Consider the following 19622-nt stretch of genomic DNA (forward strand, 5'->3'; position numbering starts at 1 on the left):
GCTGACTTGGCGGAACAGATGCTTCAAGATGGAAACTTCAACTGCTCATTACTTGAATTCTTGGATTAAGAATCATCAACCTGTCTGGAGGAAACAAGACATCTTACTCAGTAGCTGAACCCAATCTTTACTCAGGTTTTAAGGAGTCTTAATAACTTTTGTTAACAGTCTCCTGTATTTTGGTTTCAGGTACATTTCAAGTATTTTCAGCTTATCTGGGAAGAGGAAGTACAGCAAAATCTCTTAGTGTTCCCAGTCCCATTCTGTGACCTTTACAGGCCTAATGTGCAGACTGTTTATTACAGCAGGCCTTTTTGAGAACAGGTCACTGACTCAGCTGTAAGACACAAGTGTTTCCTGTAGTTTCATCAGTTGTCATACAGCTTCTCAGCAATGACTTGTTGCATAGCAGGGCCAGAAACTACAACAGCGTGCTCCTTAAGCATGTTGTTTAATTATTTATGCACTAGTAGTGCAGATGAAAATCTGTACGAAGTATAATTACAGAAGATTAATTAAAATACATACTTAGAGAATAACATTGATGATTTTTGAAAAGGTGGTTTGTCTGCCACTTGGAATTTTTGGTAGAAACTACCACCACCCTTTTCTTCTGCCTTACCTAAGGAATGCTGAGGCTACCTGCCTTGCAAAAGCAAGTGCTGTTGGCAGCATTTGTTAGCAATGGGTGGTCCTACCCTGGTGTTTAACCGCTTGAATATGAGACAAAACCACATTCTTCACTACTAAAGAAAGCATTTTTGGCTCCAGAGTGTTTATGCTGAATATTTGTTTGCAAACACTTCCACTGTAAAATTGGCATGCTTGCATGGTTTGGCTGAGGTCTCCTGATTAGAGAAAAAGAGTAGAATGGTTTGGGTTTTGTGGAGTACTGCTCCATCAGATGGGAGATGGAGCCTTTATGGACTTGGACATAGCAGGAGCAATGGTCTGGCTAGACAGGCTAGGAGGTCATTAAAACAATGACATAATACTTGTTTAAGAACCTCTTAGCATAGTAAGGTATGGCAGTGAATACTCATTTGGAACTAAGTCCTGATGTTGAGAGCAAAAATAATTAAGGGATGTGGTCAGAAAAAAAATCCTTCACCTCTTATGCTGCACTCTTTCATGTAGGGGAAGATAGGATAAGCTCCTTAATCAACTGCCTATAATGTGCAAAAAGAAGATCCTAGGGCTTTGGATCACAGCATCTTCACAATACAGTGTGCTGCTAGGAGCATTAAAGAGACCTTGTCAGACCACTTTGGCTATCCAGAGAAGCTATTGACCCTTAGTGGCTATGTTTCTTTTGATAGCTATACTGTCATATTCAGAGTGAATCTAAATTTCAGCATGTCATGCAGCTACACCCTTAGTAGTGAAGCAGGAGAACTAATGCTATTGGTGACAACATCTTTACAGTTTTAAAAATTAAGTAGCCTCTGTACTCAGTCTTGCATGCAGCAATTCTGTACTAGAGAAATTTATAATCAGTATACCCAACAACCGATCAAAAACATGGATATTTTTGGCAAACATCATAAAACAATTATTTAAACATGCTGCCTGTAATCAGCTGAAAAAAAACGGAACAAAAACAGTTGGTGATATAACAGAGCTAAGTTTAAAACAGTGAAAGAAATAGTAGGCTAAATTAGCCAGTAGTGAGTAATTAGGCAGAGTCTGAGTGAGGTGAGTACAAGCACTGAAGTCCACGACTGCAGGGACTCTAGTTTAAAAAAACCCACTTCCTTAAAAGAACAACCCCTTTCCTTCTGCCTCTTCAGAGTGGATTTTGAAAAGCAGTTACATATTAATTGATTAATAATTAATTAATTATAATTACAGATACTCAAGAGCTCAGTAAATGAAAACAGAAACACAAGTAAAGTGAATATAAACATGACAGTATAGAGATTATGGAAAAATAATATGGAAGAAAAAGATACTTAAGAAGTCAATGCCTTCTGAAAAAGAAATTTTTTTCTGAAATCTTTCCTGAAAAGAAATTTTTTAAAAGAAGGTCCATAAAATGCATTAAGAATTCTAACATTTATCTGTTTTTAGACAAAGAAAAGTAGAACTGATGATAAGCAAGCAGAAAGAACATGGTGAATATTCCTGTGCTGTACTTTAGAAAAGAGTAGGTAATGTATTTCTATCACAGGACAATGACAGAATATTTTCCATTTCAACAATAATTCAAGAGCACATTAAAGCAGCTACTATTGATACTCTTTATATTGGTATGTCTGGATAACTTCACACCAAGAGCTTTAAAAGAGCAGTCAGTGAGCTTTCAGGATTAATATTCACTAATTGTTAGAACACTAGGCATATTCCTGAAAACGGTTAAGAAAGCCAGAGTTAGAACCAATACTTGAAAGAAAATGTAAAATGAAATGATGCTGGTAATTATGTTTGCTTTAAAACATTGACTGTGGAGCTCAACATTAATAATCAGTGCCGGGATTTATGAGTATAGAAAGATAATGCAATTTAGGCCCAACCTGTGCTTGTGAAAAACAAGACCTAGTCAAACTAGCGTGAATATACTTGGTCACAAAAGATTAAATAGAGTTTGTATAAAACATTTTTATAAAGTATGTCACTTGATTTAGCTCAGTATTTTTGGCTAAAATTGCTAAGCATCAAGTCTCAGTATTTTCAAATAGGATTTTTAATTGCAGGGATTAGCTTATAAGTTAAACTACTTTCCTTTTTTTCAAAGACTTAGAATAAAACATTGTAATTAAACAAATTTGTTGAGGAGATGAAAAGTCAGGAAACCTGCCTATTGAAATAACAAACCATTCACTGGTATGTTGGATGCTGCTGAGCAATACATCTTCTGATATAGATGTATATGAAGACATGGAAAGGACCTGGGCTACATAATAACTAGTTAACTCAAGGTGACTCCTCTGTCTAAGGAGGATGTTTAAGTGCCTAAGCAGATGATACACATCCAGTCATATAGGTATTATACCCTAAGTGGCACTGGAGAGTTTTATGAAATAATCTTTTTCACATACACAGTTCAAGAGGGTGTGAAATCTCTTTTCTCATGCTTAGTTTTTGAGCTAGCACTCAGTTGTAGTGTTCAATGAATTAACCGTGTGTAGTCAATGGTGATTCTCCAGATGCAGGCAAACATTGCTTCCCTCTGAAGGTACTGACCATGCTCTAAATTTAGGTGTTCATTTTAGGAAGCTGTTTTCAGTCTTTCCGACTTAAAGCCACATTTATTTTTTTTCATTAAAGATAAAGAAAGCTTGGATAATAATGAATTTAAATTTTTGCCAACAGGTTTGCTTTTCTTTTCTGTCTCTTAAGAAGCATAAGCTGATGCTTTAGAAGGATGTTTTCAGTAAACACTTTAAATTTATGTGCAATATAAATGCCTAAGCAGAGTAGAAAATAATGAATTTTTCAAGCTATCAGACAAAGATCTATCTGGGCTGGAAGTTGAATGGCTGAAGGGAAACCTAGACAGTTTTAAGCTGGATCATGTCTCCCAGAATGTGATTTTTGATCATCACCGTAATGTTCTGGGTGAGTTAATAATCACTTTTTTCTTAGTACTTGAGAACCACTCTGAAGCAGCTTATAGATCACTAATGACATGGACAATGCAGCTCAGAATCTTCCTGATTTAGAAGTACACTTGCAGTGTACTTTTGTTTCTTTATTTCTTCTGTTGTGCACCCCAATTCCATGACGTATTTAGGAGAGCTGCACCAACTAAAAGGAGCTCAGAAAATTTAGTTGTCTCCTGTCTGTTTTAACAGTGTGTTTCTGGTAGGAAAAAAACAACACAAAGCAAAACAAGATGAATTGGAAAAAGCTAACCCTTCTGCTATCAGGAACAGCCATAACAGCAGCAAAAAGAGGATTTTCAGTCAGTCAGAGGATATTAAAATTACGACAGCGTTCTCTCTTGCTTAATGATAAGGGTAATAACTCAGATGACCCTCACATTTTTGAACACATCCTGGCAGTTTGATTGACATTTTTTGAAAAAAGAGGAAGTTTAGGAACCAGCAAGTAATTTCCACAGATGTCAATAGTAAGTAGTGATTTTCCATTCATCTGTCTTAAGACTCTGAGCTTTGACCTGCACTGAAGGCACATTAAACATCTTTTGGGAGTGAGCCGGATAACTGGACATCAGTTGTCGGAAAGGGAAGCTGCAAAGAGTCACTACAAAAGCTTACTTCAGACCAAAGTGGAAGCATGAATCGGGTGTTTAAAAGGGGTTTCCTATGAAAGGTTCTGAAGGTGTACCTCATTTATCGTCCAATCACACCATAGAGGAATATCATCTTGTCAACACACAGTTTTAAATCCTGATCATAGCCAAAACTCCCAAAGTCAGAGTATGTATTTGTACTCACCAGTGAAGTTAAAATTGAGAACTATTGCTGGTATTAGAGGCCATCACAAGCTGTTTGCTGACCAGTAAGAAAGATGGATGAACCATATACCACTGATCTCACTCAGTTTCTCCTGTTCCACAATGAGGAAACTGGACAGCCTTGCTAAAATGTGGCTGCACACGAGTACAAGCCTTATCTCCTGTTCACCTGGAGGCTTATGGAGATGCTGACAGTGTTCTGCTTGCTGGATAGGGGAAGTTCTGTATTGCTAATCATGTGCTGTAAAGAAAAGACATAACTGCATCCTCCTTTAAGGTTTCTGTTTGTCTCATGATGAACTCCTCCCATTAAGGAAGCAACTGCCTACACAGTTTGTCTAGTTTCATTTAATTAGATGAGATACCGTTGGAAGATACAGACACTGGAACATTCTGGAAGTGAGACGGTAAGGGAAAAGTGACAGTGATTACTGGTGATGACTGAAGTACTCTGTCACGATATGGCCTTAGAACTGACATACATCTATCTAAGCACACGCAGAAATGGTGCTCTTCACAAATAAAGAACGTAAGTTAATCTGTAAATTAAAAATAATACACAAATCAAGTGTTATAGAAAGTGAAATGTCTAATTACATAGAAAAGTATTATATATATCACCTTAGTTTATCTAACTGTATTATTCAGCTGTACTCTGAGTGCATTCACTTTCAAGGTCCATTGTAATTCTTTTAATTTTAGTTCTCAGATATATTAAATAGTGCATTATGTGGAATAATATACAATATATTTAAATTAAATTAACACCGTCTTGCTTTCTTTTGCCCCGTGATTTTCAGCCTTCCTCAAAATATTTAAAGAGTGATGAGCAGAAGTAAATTACTTTCCAGTGAGAAAAACATGAAACACTTTGTTCATATATTGGCACTCGGAGCTTCGAGTGTTACATTGTTTTCCACAAATTACGTTGGGAAAACAGCAACACAGAATTCAGTAAACTGTCCGTTTTATTTGAAACATATTTAAAAGATACTTACTTATTCAGTTGTATTTCAGGATATTATTCTCCAAAAAGACAGATTTAAATTGCAGCTATTTGTTACCTTCAGTTTAACCAGGGTTTCCACCTGATGAGAGTATAACAGTTGAGATTTTTGTCACTTTTCTTTGAAAATAATGTATGAAATACTGAAAATAAATTAAAAAAAAAGGAAATGCTTACTTTCAGAACAAAGGACCATATTGAAAAGCTTTCTCTATTTTAATGATATTATTTAAATTTGTGTTTTAAAGCTAGATAAAAATATTTGTTTATAAGTCCATGTTTGGCCTGCAGGTATTCTTGCTGGATGACTTAATGGAAGGTTGGTCTATGTCTGTTGTGTTATGGTATGGAAAACAACATTTCATGAATGTACAGCCTGTTTCAAATGTTTTTACCTGACTGGTTCATAACACGCTTAGTTAAAGCTAAGGAGCCAGCTTATTCATGAACTCATAAGTAATGTGGCAAGTTGGGTGAGGCAAGACTTTAACAATACATCTTAATCCCCGAGCTGCTTGGAAGATAGAAATAAGATAAAGAAGAGAAGTTGATTCACTCTTTTAACAAGCCAGGGCTTCTTTCTTTCCTTTCCTGCGATTTTTTTTACTTTAGATTACTTGCTCTCTAGATGACCAAAGATCACTCTGTGAAGAGAAGACTGACAAAATACAAAGCTTCTTTTTAGTGCATAGAAAGCCTTGCTTCTGTGCAACTCAACAGTAAGGCCTAATGATTCATAAAGCTGATACTCAGTATAGGCTATGAAGTACCATAAAATACCACCGAACCAAATCTTACCTCTAGAAAAAAACCCACACATTTTATGCAAAAAAAGAAGCAAGTATTAAAAGATGATAAGAACAGGATGAAAGTAACCTCTTGTTCTGAAGCATTTCAGTGCTGCACTGGAATTTTTCAAATTCTGAGTTATGAACTCAGATATGGCATCAATGAACGGATGTAAGAGTGGAAGGGACAAAGAGGATGTAAACCCTTTCCCTTATACCTCATGTTAGCATTGCCAAGTGTTGTGGATAGAGCAGCTTGCAGTTACACAAACTGACTTTCATTAATGCCACATCTATATCTGTCCTTGTACTTCTAAATCTTACATTCAAATGATTATTTGAATATAATGAAATTCACCTATGAGATAATTATTAATCACAGTAGGGGCAGATCAGCTTGGTCCCCAGTGTTCTATCAGCAGAAGCATTTTGCAATGATTATTGCAGCACTTCCACTCCAGGTGACGTTATTTATAGTACGAAACTGTGGTAATAAGCCTTCCTGGTATCTAATTTAAGAAGAACTAAAAAAGGGTCTGTGTTCATTATCCAAAGGACATTGTGGTACCATTAAACTGATCTCATGTCAGTTTTTCTTTGAAAAAATATTGCAGTGACAGAGAGTATGGTGCAATGCCTGCTTCCCTCTGCTCTGAATGGAGGAATGAAAACAGTGTTCATGAAAAGCTAATTATCACCGCAGCTGAACAAGTTGCTTATTCACACTGAGATATGCAGCTTAAGGAATTCCCCTCTACAAAGACACTGCTAAACATTAATGCATTATATTTTTAAATACCCGCCTTCAAGCAGATGCTATGGCATGAAAATTTGCTGGATTGTATTACATCTGCTCTTAGTGGCTACCTAAATCTAAAAAGCAAGCACTAAGCTTTGCAAAGTTAAGTAACGAAATAGTCATGCTATTCATACTGTCCTTGTCCAGTGTTTATTATTTCTTAAAGTTGGGTGCTTAAGAATGGAGTAAATGAAAGCTAGCATACACTGTGTTCAGCACCTTGTCAGCACTTAAGAGCTGACAGTCTGGAGGAGGTGATTCAAGCCAATAGACTGTGGAAGGTCTGGATTTTTTCTTGGCTGTTTCTTTCCAACGCCAGATGTCATTCCCTTGTTCAGAAATGTTCCCATCATTATCTTGTCCAGAAGTCAAGCTCTATGAACACACAAGGAGGCTCATCAATCGTCTTGTATCTGAGGGAAAGGGGAACACACTTCTATAGTAGCAGTATAACTGCTACAGAGCGCTGTGAAGCCAACAATTATGGCAGCACTGTTTAGACTGTTCCACTATGTATTTGATAGGTGAATATCCCTTGAAGAAGGAAGTAGTGAACACAAGCATCTTCTACTGCTTAGTACTTAGAACAATGATTCTAAGAGGAACTCAGTTCCAGTTTATGGTCCAATGAATAGGTGTTCCAAATCATGCTTGTTCTTATTGCCAAGCCCAGCAATTAGTATTTCATGCAGAGTGAAGCACTGTACTGTCATTTCCCTACGTATGACCTTGTGGAGAGACTAAGCATTACCATGACTGGAACAAATTTAGATGGTCACTGAGAATCTTGGTATAACTGTGCTCATGGTACCACCATGATTGAGTGGCACCAGACCTGAGTTTTAAGCATGTTGAAGTTACAACTTCATGTTTTCAGAAATTAAGTTGGAGTAATAACAATAAAGAGCACATGAAAGGATAATTGGAAAAATAATAGCCATAGGTAGCAAAGTAGATCAAGAATTCCTGTTTCCAAAGACATCCAATAATCTGAAAGCCTGCAAATTAAAGATACTGAGCATTTAAATGGAAACTAGTACTGTCAATCAGTAAGTATGCGGCCGTCCACTGCAGGCCCATGGTGACTTTGCGTGGTGAGCCTGACAGTACCTGAAGATGGAACAGTAGAGCAGACAAGCCCATGAAGGTGATGCAGAACAGCGCAGCATTTTTAAATGACATCAGACTTTATTTGCATTTCCTTCAGTCAACTTTAAGATATCTGTTCACAGAAAAATATTTTGCTTTGTATTAAAAATAAGCATAATCTAAAACAACAGTCTCACTTGCATGCATTCTAGAATATATATATATATTTCACTTTACAAAATAATAGTGAATCATCAAAGATTCATAAGAACTTCACATCATTTGTTTCTTTGTAATTTCATAGAATTTAATGTCCCTAAGTCAGTCAGAGATTTCAGATTTGTTATCATGGTGTAAAACTATGACAAAGGTTTCAGCATGGACAGATTTAAAGTGTAAGAAGGCCTATATTTCATAGGATTGGCTATTTTGTTTTCATGGACAACAGATCTAATCAGTCCACTTCGGTTACCTTAGGGGAGATTTCAGACAGCTCCATTGTGTCGGAGGGCACCCTGGCTGTGCACTAAGATTAGCCTGTAGAGATTTTACAGAGTTGAGAAAGAAAGGTAAGCCCTCTCCTGCTGCTGATAAACACTGTTATTGTTCTCCATTCCCTGCTGAATAGAACAAATGCAATTCTGTGAAGTTAATTACTGCAATAATGAAAGAAATGACACAAAATGACAAGGAATGTGCTAATTCAGTAAGACTTAGTCATTGACAAATTATTCCCTTTACTGCTCGTTGTTACCGTCAGGCACGTACTCCTCTACTCATAAATACTAAGTAGACTTTTTTGGACTTAGTATTTAAGTAACAAGCTAATAAAATAAAGATTAATGTGTAAGTAGTGGTGCCTATTGGTCTCTTAGTTGTCTGTTCTGTACCTGAGATCTGAGATGAAGTACTGGAAAGAAATGACTTGGCCATCCCTGCAGGACATAGAACTTCTTTCCTTTGGAATGCCCAGGAATGAAGTCTCACTCAGATTTTATTGATACATTAAGATAATTTGACTCCCAAGAAGGAAGAGATGGCCAATGAATCAGGCTGCACCAGAATACTTTATTTTTTCCTCACTTGCACTTCTCACAGCGTCACAGGAGAGATGAATGATACCAGTACTTCTGTGAACATAGCTCCAGGTGACAGCTTGTGAATGCCTGCTTACACGGCTCCGTGCTCCACTCACTGGCACTGGGAACTGTGCACTTAGAAATAACAGTGCCTGAGAACCCCGAGAACACAGTGCAGAGACTCTCCTCTGTGATGGCACTGTACTGTGATAGGAAGCATAACCCTGGGCACAGAAACAATCCTCTTTCACGGTCTCAGAACTCAGTGGGAATATTTCCAACTCTTTCTTTTACGAAGGGTGACTGCATTTAGGTAACAGTCCTGTTTAAAATCCACATACAAATGCAAGGTTACAACTTCCTCGTAGAAACTGAGTACTACATTGCCATGTCTTACTTAATAATAATGCAAAAAGAAACAAATTCTTCTGAAGAACTGAGTAAGAAATCAAAAGAGAAAGTATATGCTGAAATACGTATCTCTAAAATGACGATAAAAAGGAGCACTGGGAATTGCTAACAATTTCAGCTGCAAAACTGAATAATCTAAGTAATCCTTCTTCTATTTAACCAAGAAGGAAAAATGAAAAGACTTTCGTTGAAATGCAGTCATAAATTCCATCCATAAGTCTTTTCCTGCAATTAAGTTACATTTACTGATCCACTACCCCCTAAAAGAAGCATTAACACAAAGACTTCAATTATTCATGGTCAAACAAAGTTGATTCTATTGCTTCAGTCAAAGCAGCATTCTCTCATACAGTGGTTATTTCTGTAGTATCTTCAAAAAGGGCACAGTCTATGAAAACATGTAAGTTTCTGAGTAAAAGCTATTTCCATGATCAATCCCAAGTTTTTGCATATCATACTTCTGCCATTTCTTGCTTTCATGGGGATTAATTTTTGTGTATCCCCTTCATCCCTTTCAAGATGAGATGACTAAAATTCACCCTTTATTTGAATGCAGTTCCTATGTCCTGAAAAAAAGGAGACTCTGAAAAGTGAGGAGAGAAAGGAAAAAGGAAAAAGGAAAAAGGAAAAAGGAAAAAGGAAAAAGGAAAAGGAAAAGGAAAAGGAAAAGAAAGAAAAAAAAAAAAAAAGGAGAAGAAAAAAAGGAGAAAAGGTGGGCATTTACAGTTACCTGAGGGAACATTTATTATGCAAAGGGTATGTATAGTTATGCAAAACTTATGTGAGGAAAAAAAACCAGGAAAGTGCAAAATTAACTCTGTGGAACAAAGTTGGTGCTTCCCATGCTGTCAGCAGAGGGCTTAAAGAGCTGCAGAGGGTCTAACATCTGCCAGGAACCACACCTACCTCTCCGCAGTGCTGTGACCTTCAGCAGTATCCTCGCTCTTCCATAATACTCAGCTACCATCCATTTGCACTAGCAACGCTGTCCCCAAGAGTTAGCACCTTGTACTGCTGCCCAGCTGAAGACTGAAATGCCCCAAGTGTAACTGCCTTATTAAGCTATGGAAGCATGCATTTGAAAGGTCAAGAGTTCCCAACCAATCCTGGGAATTTAAGAAGGGGATAATATTGCCCAAAGACACTAAGCAAAACTTGATCTTCTGGAGATATTTATTTCATTTGCAAAGGTCAAGAATGAATACAGATTGTCTGTGTGCTTTGCTATAAGAAAATTCCAGGGATATCTTTCTTTGACTCAGTAAAGTCTAGCATGTGTTCTATTAAATGCAGTGTTAACACGGAGATACGTTCTTTCCTCAACAGACATCCCTAATGAGAGTAGCCCTGAAAGATGGCAGGATGCTGCAGTCTCAAACTGTTGTGTGTAAATCTGTTTTTCAGCAGAATGCCAATTGATGCAGTTACACACTATCGTAAATATTTCTTCAAAAAGTACCACACAATTTCTAGAAAGTCACGCTCCCTGCCTTGTGTCTTCCAAAGGCATGGAAGCACGGTGTGGCCATCTGGAAGCTGAAGTGGAGTTAGCCTTCCTTTTTCCTGGAACTAGATAGCACATAAAGTGATAACTGAAACTGAAAATAATGAAGTCTGAGAGGTTGCAAATCTTATCTCAGAGATACTGACAAATACTCAGACAAGGAATGTAAAATTTGCAGCTGTTCCTCTTTTCCAAAGTTTCATTGCTATTTTATACAGAATGTCTTGGAAGGGAGGAAAACTGCATATCCCAATGATGTATAATTTCTTTGCACAGAAAATATTTAGGAACAAATTCGAGTGAAGCGTGACCACAGGATTCAGCAGCACACTTTAAAAGTAGTGCTTTTTTAAAAAAAAGCCATTTCATGTTTTCAATTTCTTTGATTTCCTTGATGTGTCAGAAGCCTTTTGCTTCTAGCAGGAAACAGAAATGTGAGAAAGCAATTACACTGTAAAAAAAACCATTGAGAGGTCTTTACCTCTCTAAAGCAACTATGCCTCCTTCTTTCCTGTTCAACCTATGTACTTAGGAAACTCTACACTGAGGTAACACCAACTTAGTGTACCAAGAAATGTACTAATGGATAGAGAATTTTCTTTCTTTTTTCTCTGGTTTGAAAAAGAGGAACTGAAGGTGATTATATGGGTTGGGTACTTCAGTCACAAGTTTCTTATGTGCATGACTACCCTTTGAAATTTCTTTTCATTACTTTTGACTCATACATCATTGACACAAGACCTACTGCAATGGAAAACTATAATGACCATTTCATGAAGAATAAGTCTGGAATAATTCATTTTGCAGCCATGTTTGCAGGAAATAGCATCAGTCAAAATACTGTACAGGTAATACAACAGAACCTTTTCATTACTTAAAGAGCAAATATTTATTAATTTTTGCTGTAGGGCTCATTGTGTCTGAATAGTTACATTTAAGTGACATTCTTGTTCTCACTTTTTAAAAGTTTTTTCTCTCAATAATGAACTATAGCCTTAGTCTAATGATGAGAGACAAGAAAAATAGTCTTCAACGAGAAAAAAAGTGTACACATGGAGCAGGTTTTGTTTGAACTTACCAAAAGCATTATGAATTGTCATTATATGTAGACAAATCAATTTTTGTAAATTTCATGTTGGGAGTTTGTTATTAATTTTCTTAAAATCCAGTAAATGTCAAATTGTCATCTGAAGAACTGTTTAAATGTTGATATAATTTAACCATATAATAGTTTTTGTCTGCCCTCCCAGAAGATCTGGCTGCTGCATAGAAATTTATGAAGCACAATTCATTCAGGAAGCATCTTAAATACTTAAAAAGTGTAAACATTAAGAAATAAATTAATGTCGCTATCTTGTATATTTAGAAATGTTGCCATGGAGAAATTTAGGTCGGAAAGGAATTCTGAAAAATAATCATCTGGTCCAATGTAAAGGCAGGTCCAATTATATCAGATTGCTCAGGGCTTCACCCACTTGGTTGCTAAACCTCTCCAAGGATGAAGATGCTACCACCCCCCTGAGCTATCTGTTTGAGTGTTTGACCATCCTCATAGTCATAGAATCCTTAGAGTTGGAAGGGACTTTAAAGCCATCTAGTCCAGCTCCCCTGCAATGAGCAAGGACATCTACAGCTCCATCAGGTTGTGTAGAGCCCCGACCAGTCTGGCCTTGAAAGTCTCCAGAGAGAGGGCAAGTGCCACCTGTCTGGGCAGTCTGTTCCAGTGCCTCACCACCCTTGCTGTAAAAGACATTTTCATTATAGCCAACCTAAATCTCCACTCTTTAAGTTTGAAACCATTTCTGCTTGTCCTCTCACAACAGACTCCGCTGAAGAGTCTGTCCCCTTCTTTCCTGTAGATACTTTAGATACTGAAAGGCTGCTCTCCGTTTTTCCTTTTCTTCTCCAGGCTGACCAGCCCCAGCTCTTTCAGCCTGTCCTCATAGGAGATGTGTTCAATTTTTCATAATAGACAGTTGAAACTTTTGGTGTTGCACTTTTTGTCAGTTTCGTCTTATTCTATATTGTGCAGCTCTGAGGGCAGGCTGGCCCTCAGAAGGCCTACCATCGCATCAGGTAGTTGGAGACTGCACCAAGATCCCTGCCAAGCCCTTTAAGTCTCAATTTGCTCAGCCTCCCCATCTACAATATGTACTCCAGCCTCTGATCATCATGGTGAATCTCTGTGGACTCGCTTTTGTACATGAATGCTTTGAACAAACCCCAAACTGAACATAACTCTCTGGATGTGGTCTCCCATGTACCAAACAGAAGGGAAGAAGCACTTCCCTTAATGTGCTAGTTATACTGTTAGTACAGCCCGCGATCCTTTGCTGCAAGGGTGTATTGCTGACATGTTAACTTTGTTGCCCAGCATAATGTTGAGATCTGTTTCTCCCAAACCGCCTTCCTGTCAGTCCTGGAACATGAGGTTCTAGAGATGGGACTTGCCCTTTGAACTCTGTATGGTTCTTGTTGGGTCATTTTTCCAGCCAGTTGATGTCTGTCCAAGACCCTGCCCGGTAGAGACTACGTCTCCAAATTTGGCATTGACTGTGAAGTTGCTGAAGGACGCCTTTGCCCGTTGGATTTTGCGTTGCTGATCACATTTCCTTGCGCTTGGTGTGTCGGCCAAATTTCCATCCACTTCATAGTCTATATCTTACCAATTTGTCCATACTGGACAACAAATAGTGAATACTAAAGATTGCAGCTAGCATCTTAGAATAGTTCACAGGTCCAGATAACAGAATTTACTGATTATTGGGTGATAACAGACAAGCAAGACAGTCTGGGAAAGATAAATTAGGGGCAGTGAATCAGATTAAATACTTATTACAAAACTATTATCTGCATATGTGAGCTGTCTCACACAAAAACAACAATTCTATTTACAAAAAAATGCACTACAGAAAAACCTAGACTTCAAGAAACCAAAGCTGATCAAGCAATATCAGTACAGATAGTCTTGTGTGTCCAAATAGCAGTGCTTTTTTTCCCACGTGAACATTTGTCTACATACTATGCCTCCCTCGTTCACAGAAACATCATTTTAATCCCATGCTGTGCAAATACTTGTGTTTTTACCTCACTCTCTCAGAATTAGCAAAAGTTGAAGCTTACCTTCAGTAGAGGAAGTATTGCTTCAAGTACTGTTTCAACTTGATGTTTGGAAAATGAAGAAGAAAAGTGTATGTAAGAATCATAAGCTCAATATTTACATACAGTAAATAATTATTGTTCACATCCAGCTAGGAACGATGAAGCAGTTGAAGAGATACTGTCAAGGAAACAGGAAGTAAGAAAAAAAGAAACTTCTAGTTAAATGAAATCTGAGTGAAATCAGTACGCACTTACTTAAACAGTGCCATCAATATTTATGTGATACAGAACTGCAGAGCAAATGCATCTAGCCCCGAGTATCAAAGCTGATAACTAAGATGTATTTCATTGCTTCATCAGAAGATCTGTAATGATTGAATAACCTGATATTAATTGTCAAATTATACAAATTGGGGCTGATAAGGGAATTGTTTTTTCACTTGACATACAAAAGCAGTGTGCCCTTGTGGCAAAGAAGGCCAATTGTACTTCGTGTGCACTAAGAAGAGTTGTGGCCAGCAGGTTGAGCGAGGTGCTCCTCCCCCTACTCTGCCCTGGTGAGGCCGCATCTGGAGTACTGTGTCCAGTTCTGGGCTCTCCTGGTGTGGAAAAGACAGGGATCTACTGGTGAGAATCCAGTGGAGGGCCAAGAAGATGATGAGGGGGCTTGAGCATCTCCCACATGAGGAAAGGCTGAGAGACCTGGGTCTGTTCAGCCTGGAAAAGAGAAGACTGAGGGGGGAATCTGATCAATGCCTATAAACATATAAAGGGCAGATGTCAAGTGGTTGCAGCGTGCTGTTTGCAACAGTGCCCAGCAACAGGACGAAGGGCAATGGGCAAAAACTGGAACACGGAAAGTTCCATCTGAACATGAGGAAAAACTTCTTTTCTGTGAGGGAGACAGAGCACTGGAAGAGGCTGCCCAGAGAGGCCGTGGAGTCTCCCTCTATAGAAATATTCAAAATCTATCTGGATGCTTTTCTGTATAATGTAATGTAGGGAACCTGCTTTAGCAGGGGATTAGACTAGATGGTCTCCAGAGAACCCTTTCAGCTCTTACAATTCTGTGATTTCCCTCACAGAAAGTAGGGTACAGTCTGATGCTAATTCATGTATATTTTTTCAATTTCTGTGAGCCAGAATTGTTGCAGGGAATGTGACATGAAGCACAAGGTCCAAGAAAAACAATATAGAGAGCTGAAGCATGCATTCATTTGAATGCTATGAATAAGACACCGTTTACAACTCCGATTATAAATATATGCAATATGATGGTGTTTATTTATCTTTCAAAATTCAAATATATGGTAGTAAGTTCATTGCATGCATTATTTCCACACATTTTATTCACACGGCAGATCTAGAAATTACATTATACAACATAAGATAATTTCACAGATATAAAGCAACAATTGTAAACAAAAGAGTTGTTTGCCTTTATGGGAAAAGAGGCATTATTATGGTGAAAATATCTTTCTTCAAAGAAAATCTCCTGAAAGGATTTTCATAGTATTTACGGAAAAATGCTATGGTGATGTTTTCTTCTGCAGTTTCTTGTACCATACAGGTGCCTGTGTATTTGTCTGTAACATAAAGAATGTATTAGTTGTGAGAAAGAACAAAAGTCAGAATAAGAACATGCAATCTATGATGAATTCTCTTTCTTTCCTATGTAGCTCATAGTGTTAAATCATTTTTTTCTGCTTAAAGAAAGTAAAATAAAGGTAAGACTATGTATTCAAGGTTATTATTACTACATATCTGTATTTAAACCAGCTGATTTCTAGGTTATAAAAAGCAGATGAGGTAAATGTTTTGTTTTAAAATATTGAACATGAGTCAAGTGTAGCACAGATAGATTTCATTCTAAATAGCATTATTCAGTGCTCCCGTTAGAGAAGGAGATGAAACTCAGGAAAGAGATTTTGTGTGTGCCATAGACCAACACTTTGTCCAAAATAAGAGCTCTCAAAAAATTGTAATCCAAAATGAAGGAATTCAGCAGTTTAATGACAGTGCAGGAATAATTTTATTGGTAGAGAATTATCAGTGAGTAACTTCTTGCTTTCATAATCCTTTGGGCTACTGCACATTCAAGACAGTATAGAACATTCTTGTGGCAAATTCAGAAGTTGTTTATATGAAGAAAAAAAACAAAGTGAAGATGGAACAAGGTTAAGGACTGTTCTACATTCAAGTTTCAGTATTAACTCTTGCTTTTGCTAATACTGTTTCTTGCATCTGTTGTCTCTAAACTCAATTCTAAACAGTTTGTTTTCTTCTCCCTATTTGTTCTGTTCCTCCAAGACTTAATAACCAATCAGTCTTCAAATTCAGCTCGCCTTGGATCATGTTTAAATCTTCATCTTTCTCTGATTTTGAAGCTCTCAGTTATAAAAATAAATTTACTCTATTTGTATAAGCTATTAAAATTCTCAAAATTGGCCTAAATGGGCAAGACTTCAACAGGACTATTGAATTATTTCCCCATCTAGTAGGAAACCCTGCAATCAGCTTGTTTGCATTTCCTACTCCAAAGTTATAGGAGGAACAATTTCAACATGTCAAAGCATTTCTTTTTCTAGATTGCCACATCATTTCTATATCCCTAAGAAAGGCAAGACAGATTATACACTCAAACTCTGGATCATCTACACAACCTAATCGTTAGCTCACAGTTTGTCTTTGGGTCACTGCACCAAAGACAAAAGCTTGGGATATATGATTTAGCATTTCCAAAAGGATTACAGATGAGACAACACATGGTGTGCCTTTTACCTCTGAGCAGTCTCAAAACACTAAGCAAAATAACAACCACTGAATAATCTAAGTAATTGTCCCCAAATGCCCTCATGCTATACTCAGGGGATGTAATCATTCTCTACATTGTGTATTACAAAAACATTATCTGATGTGTTGCAATATCAATCTTACATTATTTGAGTCTCTTTCAATTTTAAGAAGATTCTTTCCAGAAGAAGAAATAAAAATAACAAAAAACAACCATATATAGATACACATTTGGACCAAAGCAGCAAAATATTGGGCCCAGGGGAAAGGGAAAAAAAGAGGGTTGTGTAGATTGAACCAGCCTACCCTAGAGGAAAACAGCTGCAACTATTGTAAATACAAGTTATCATTTGCTTTGTGACTCAGCATTATAATTCTCTTAAATTTATCAGCTGAGGCACACTTGTTATCAGAAGCTTCTATATCATTTTTGGGAACCTTTCAAATACCAGAAGCACTAAATTCAATAGGGAACCCGAAGCATTTAAATCCAAGCATTTATTTTTTTAAAGGTATAGAACAAGGTTTTCTAGTATCAAAATTATCCATAGTAACAGAAGTTACAAAAATCCTAAGCATGTGCCTGTATGTATACATGTATATGCAGCAGTGTAAATACACATAAATACATTTATTTCCCCACTGCTGCTCCTCAGTACATCGGTACACAATCACCTCATGCTCAGGGTAGACTTAAAATTGCATATTTATTTTGTGCTCATTACAGTTTTGTGAACTGATAGTAATATAATTGGTTTTCTTTTAAAAATCTTGTTTACTTCAGACTTTACATGCACGAACTACCAAACATGTAAATAACATCACAAACTGCAGTTTGTCTCCTCAAAATCAACCACAGCCACACAAAGTTGCAAATACTATGTGGAATAAAGTGTGTACCTCCTTGAAGTATGAATTACCTTTTTTCTTTTTAAAGTGTGAGGAAATAAGTTGATGGCACTTACTGTTAGCATAGTACTTACAAATAATGTTGGCTTAGGTCTGAATACATTTTCTTCTTCATATTCTGGCAGCGGTTTTACTGAAGGGTTTAATTTGTTTTCTGCAGTCAAACTTTTTAAATTAATTTGAGATGGAAGTAAGTTTTGTTCCTTGTGTTTATCCTGTAGATTAATTAGAATCTGTTTCATTACGGCTAGTTCCTGGAAAACCATAAAAAGGCAATGCTCAGTTAATCAGTAAAATTACATTTGAATCTGTTTTGTTAATAATGGATTTTTATTCACCAAATGAAAAATGCCAGTGGAATAGAAAATCCAACAAGCACCATATACTTACAAAATTACTAATTGCATATTAATAAAAGAAAGTGAAAAATGTACATATGATTTATTTATACAACTCAAATTTTGTACTGAATAATTGCTGTAAAAGACAGCATTTGTTGTGTAATGAAGAAGCACTACCTCTTTTAAGTTAAGCTTCCATTTAATTTAAAAGAAATATTTTGAGTTTGTTTTGTTCAGGCAGAGGGAGTTTACCAACATAATTTGTATATGATAAATTGTATTTCAAGTGTTATGTCTTGCACAAAAGTCCTACTACTAGAAATATACCTGTGTCTTTGTACTCAGATCAGAAAAGTCAATGCAATACCTTACGAAGACTTAGAGTAACAATGGGATCAAGTGGAAAAGAATTTTTGCGAAACATAAAAAATTCCAACATTGGAAATAAAAAGGAAAAGCATGAGGAAATACTCAGTTTTTTTTTTTTTTAATATTCTAATAATTTGTTGGCTAAACAATCTGATTAAAAAACAAAACAAAAAAAAACCCAAAAACCACGCTTTCTTACTATTTAGCTGAAAAAAAAATCCATTCAAAAGTTACTGTAAAGTGAGAATGGAAAACTCATGGTATTTTGTGTCTTTAAATGGCTGCCTTTTTGTTGTCATGCATCTCCTAGTGCCTAAAGTTCTATTCCCTTACATCTAGTAGGTAATTAAGTTACAGAATTCAGAATGTTTTATCTGTCGTTCTACGCTGTACATAATTCATGCTTCATTACTGCAGAGCTAGGTTAGCAAAGTCAGTAGAAACATCATGCAAAGTGTAAGACAATTTTATATATTTTTAAACTCTGTTTTAGCTTTCTTACAGTGCTCCTGTTTTCAATAAACACTGCTAAAATATCAGCATTATAATTAGCATTGTATCTTATCTCTCAATCAAAGCAGAGTAATTCATATCTATAGCTGAATGACAAACATTTGCCGTGCCTTACCTATTTCTTAATAATTGCCAGAAAAGTATATTGATGCACATTCTGTTTTCACTGCATTTTAATAAGTAGTCAAAAGAAAATCCTTACAAAACATTCTTGCCATACAGCTTCTCTCTGCCCATTTCTGCCTTAATTCAAGTATTTGTACTCAAAGTCAAAAGAATCACATCTTTAAACTCCCCCAGACTCATTCAGTTACAGGAATGGCTGTTACACTCCACAGACCGGCTTTATTGAGTGTACAAATTGTTCTTGTATCTCAGTCATTTAATATTAACTATTTGCATAATTCAACCATGTGTAGTGGCATGTTAAAACAGCATGACTGCAGAGCAGCTGTTTAAAAGGACTGCATAGTTGATGCCAACATGTTTTTCAAAGTTG

The 19622-nt window shown here is 36.8% G+C and overlaps 2 protein-coding genes across 5 annotated transcripts in view; both read right to left on the bottom strand.

The window, feature by feature from the left end:
* The window catches only part of LOC128092111 (uncharacterized), a 726933-nt gene that overhangs the window by 552448 nt on the left and 154863 nt on the right, over positions 1-19622 (bottom strand). The gene's annotated exons all lie outside the window — the stretch shown is intronic.
* PIBF1 (progesterone immunomodulatory binding factor 1) overlaps positions 15453-19622 on the bottom strand; it is a 135263-nt gene continuing 131093 nt past the window's right edge. For 2 of the 4 annotated variants that reach the window (XM_052705586.1, XM_052705584.1), the window contains one exon: positions 15453-18154. In XM_052705586.1, coding sequence (XP_052561546.1) covers positions 17870-18154 — 285 coding nt within the window. In that variant the 3' untranslated portion in view covers positions 15453-17869. The remainder of the gene's footprint in view (positions 18155-19622) is intronic. The other 2 variants (XM_052705585.1, XM_052705587.1) reach the window with 2 other exon arrangements.

The sequence above is a fragment of the Tympanuchus pallidicinctus genome, unplaced genomic scaffold, assembly GCF_026119805.1.
Source record: "Tympanuchus pallidicinctus isolate F22 unplaced genomic scaffold, pur_lepc_1.0 scaffold6, whole genome shotgun sequence".
NCBI classification, from domain to species: Eukaryota; Metazoa; Chordata; class Aves; order Galliformes; family Phasianidae; genus Tympanuchus; species Tympanuchus pallidicinctus.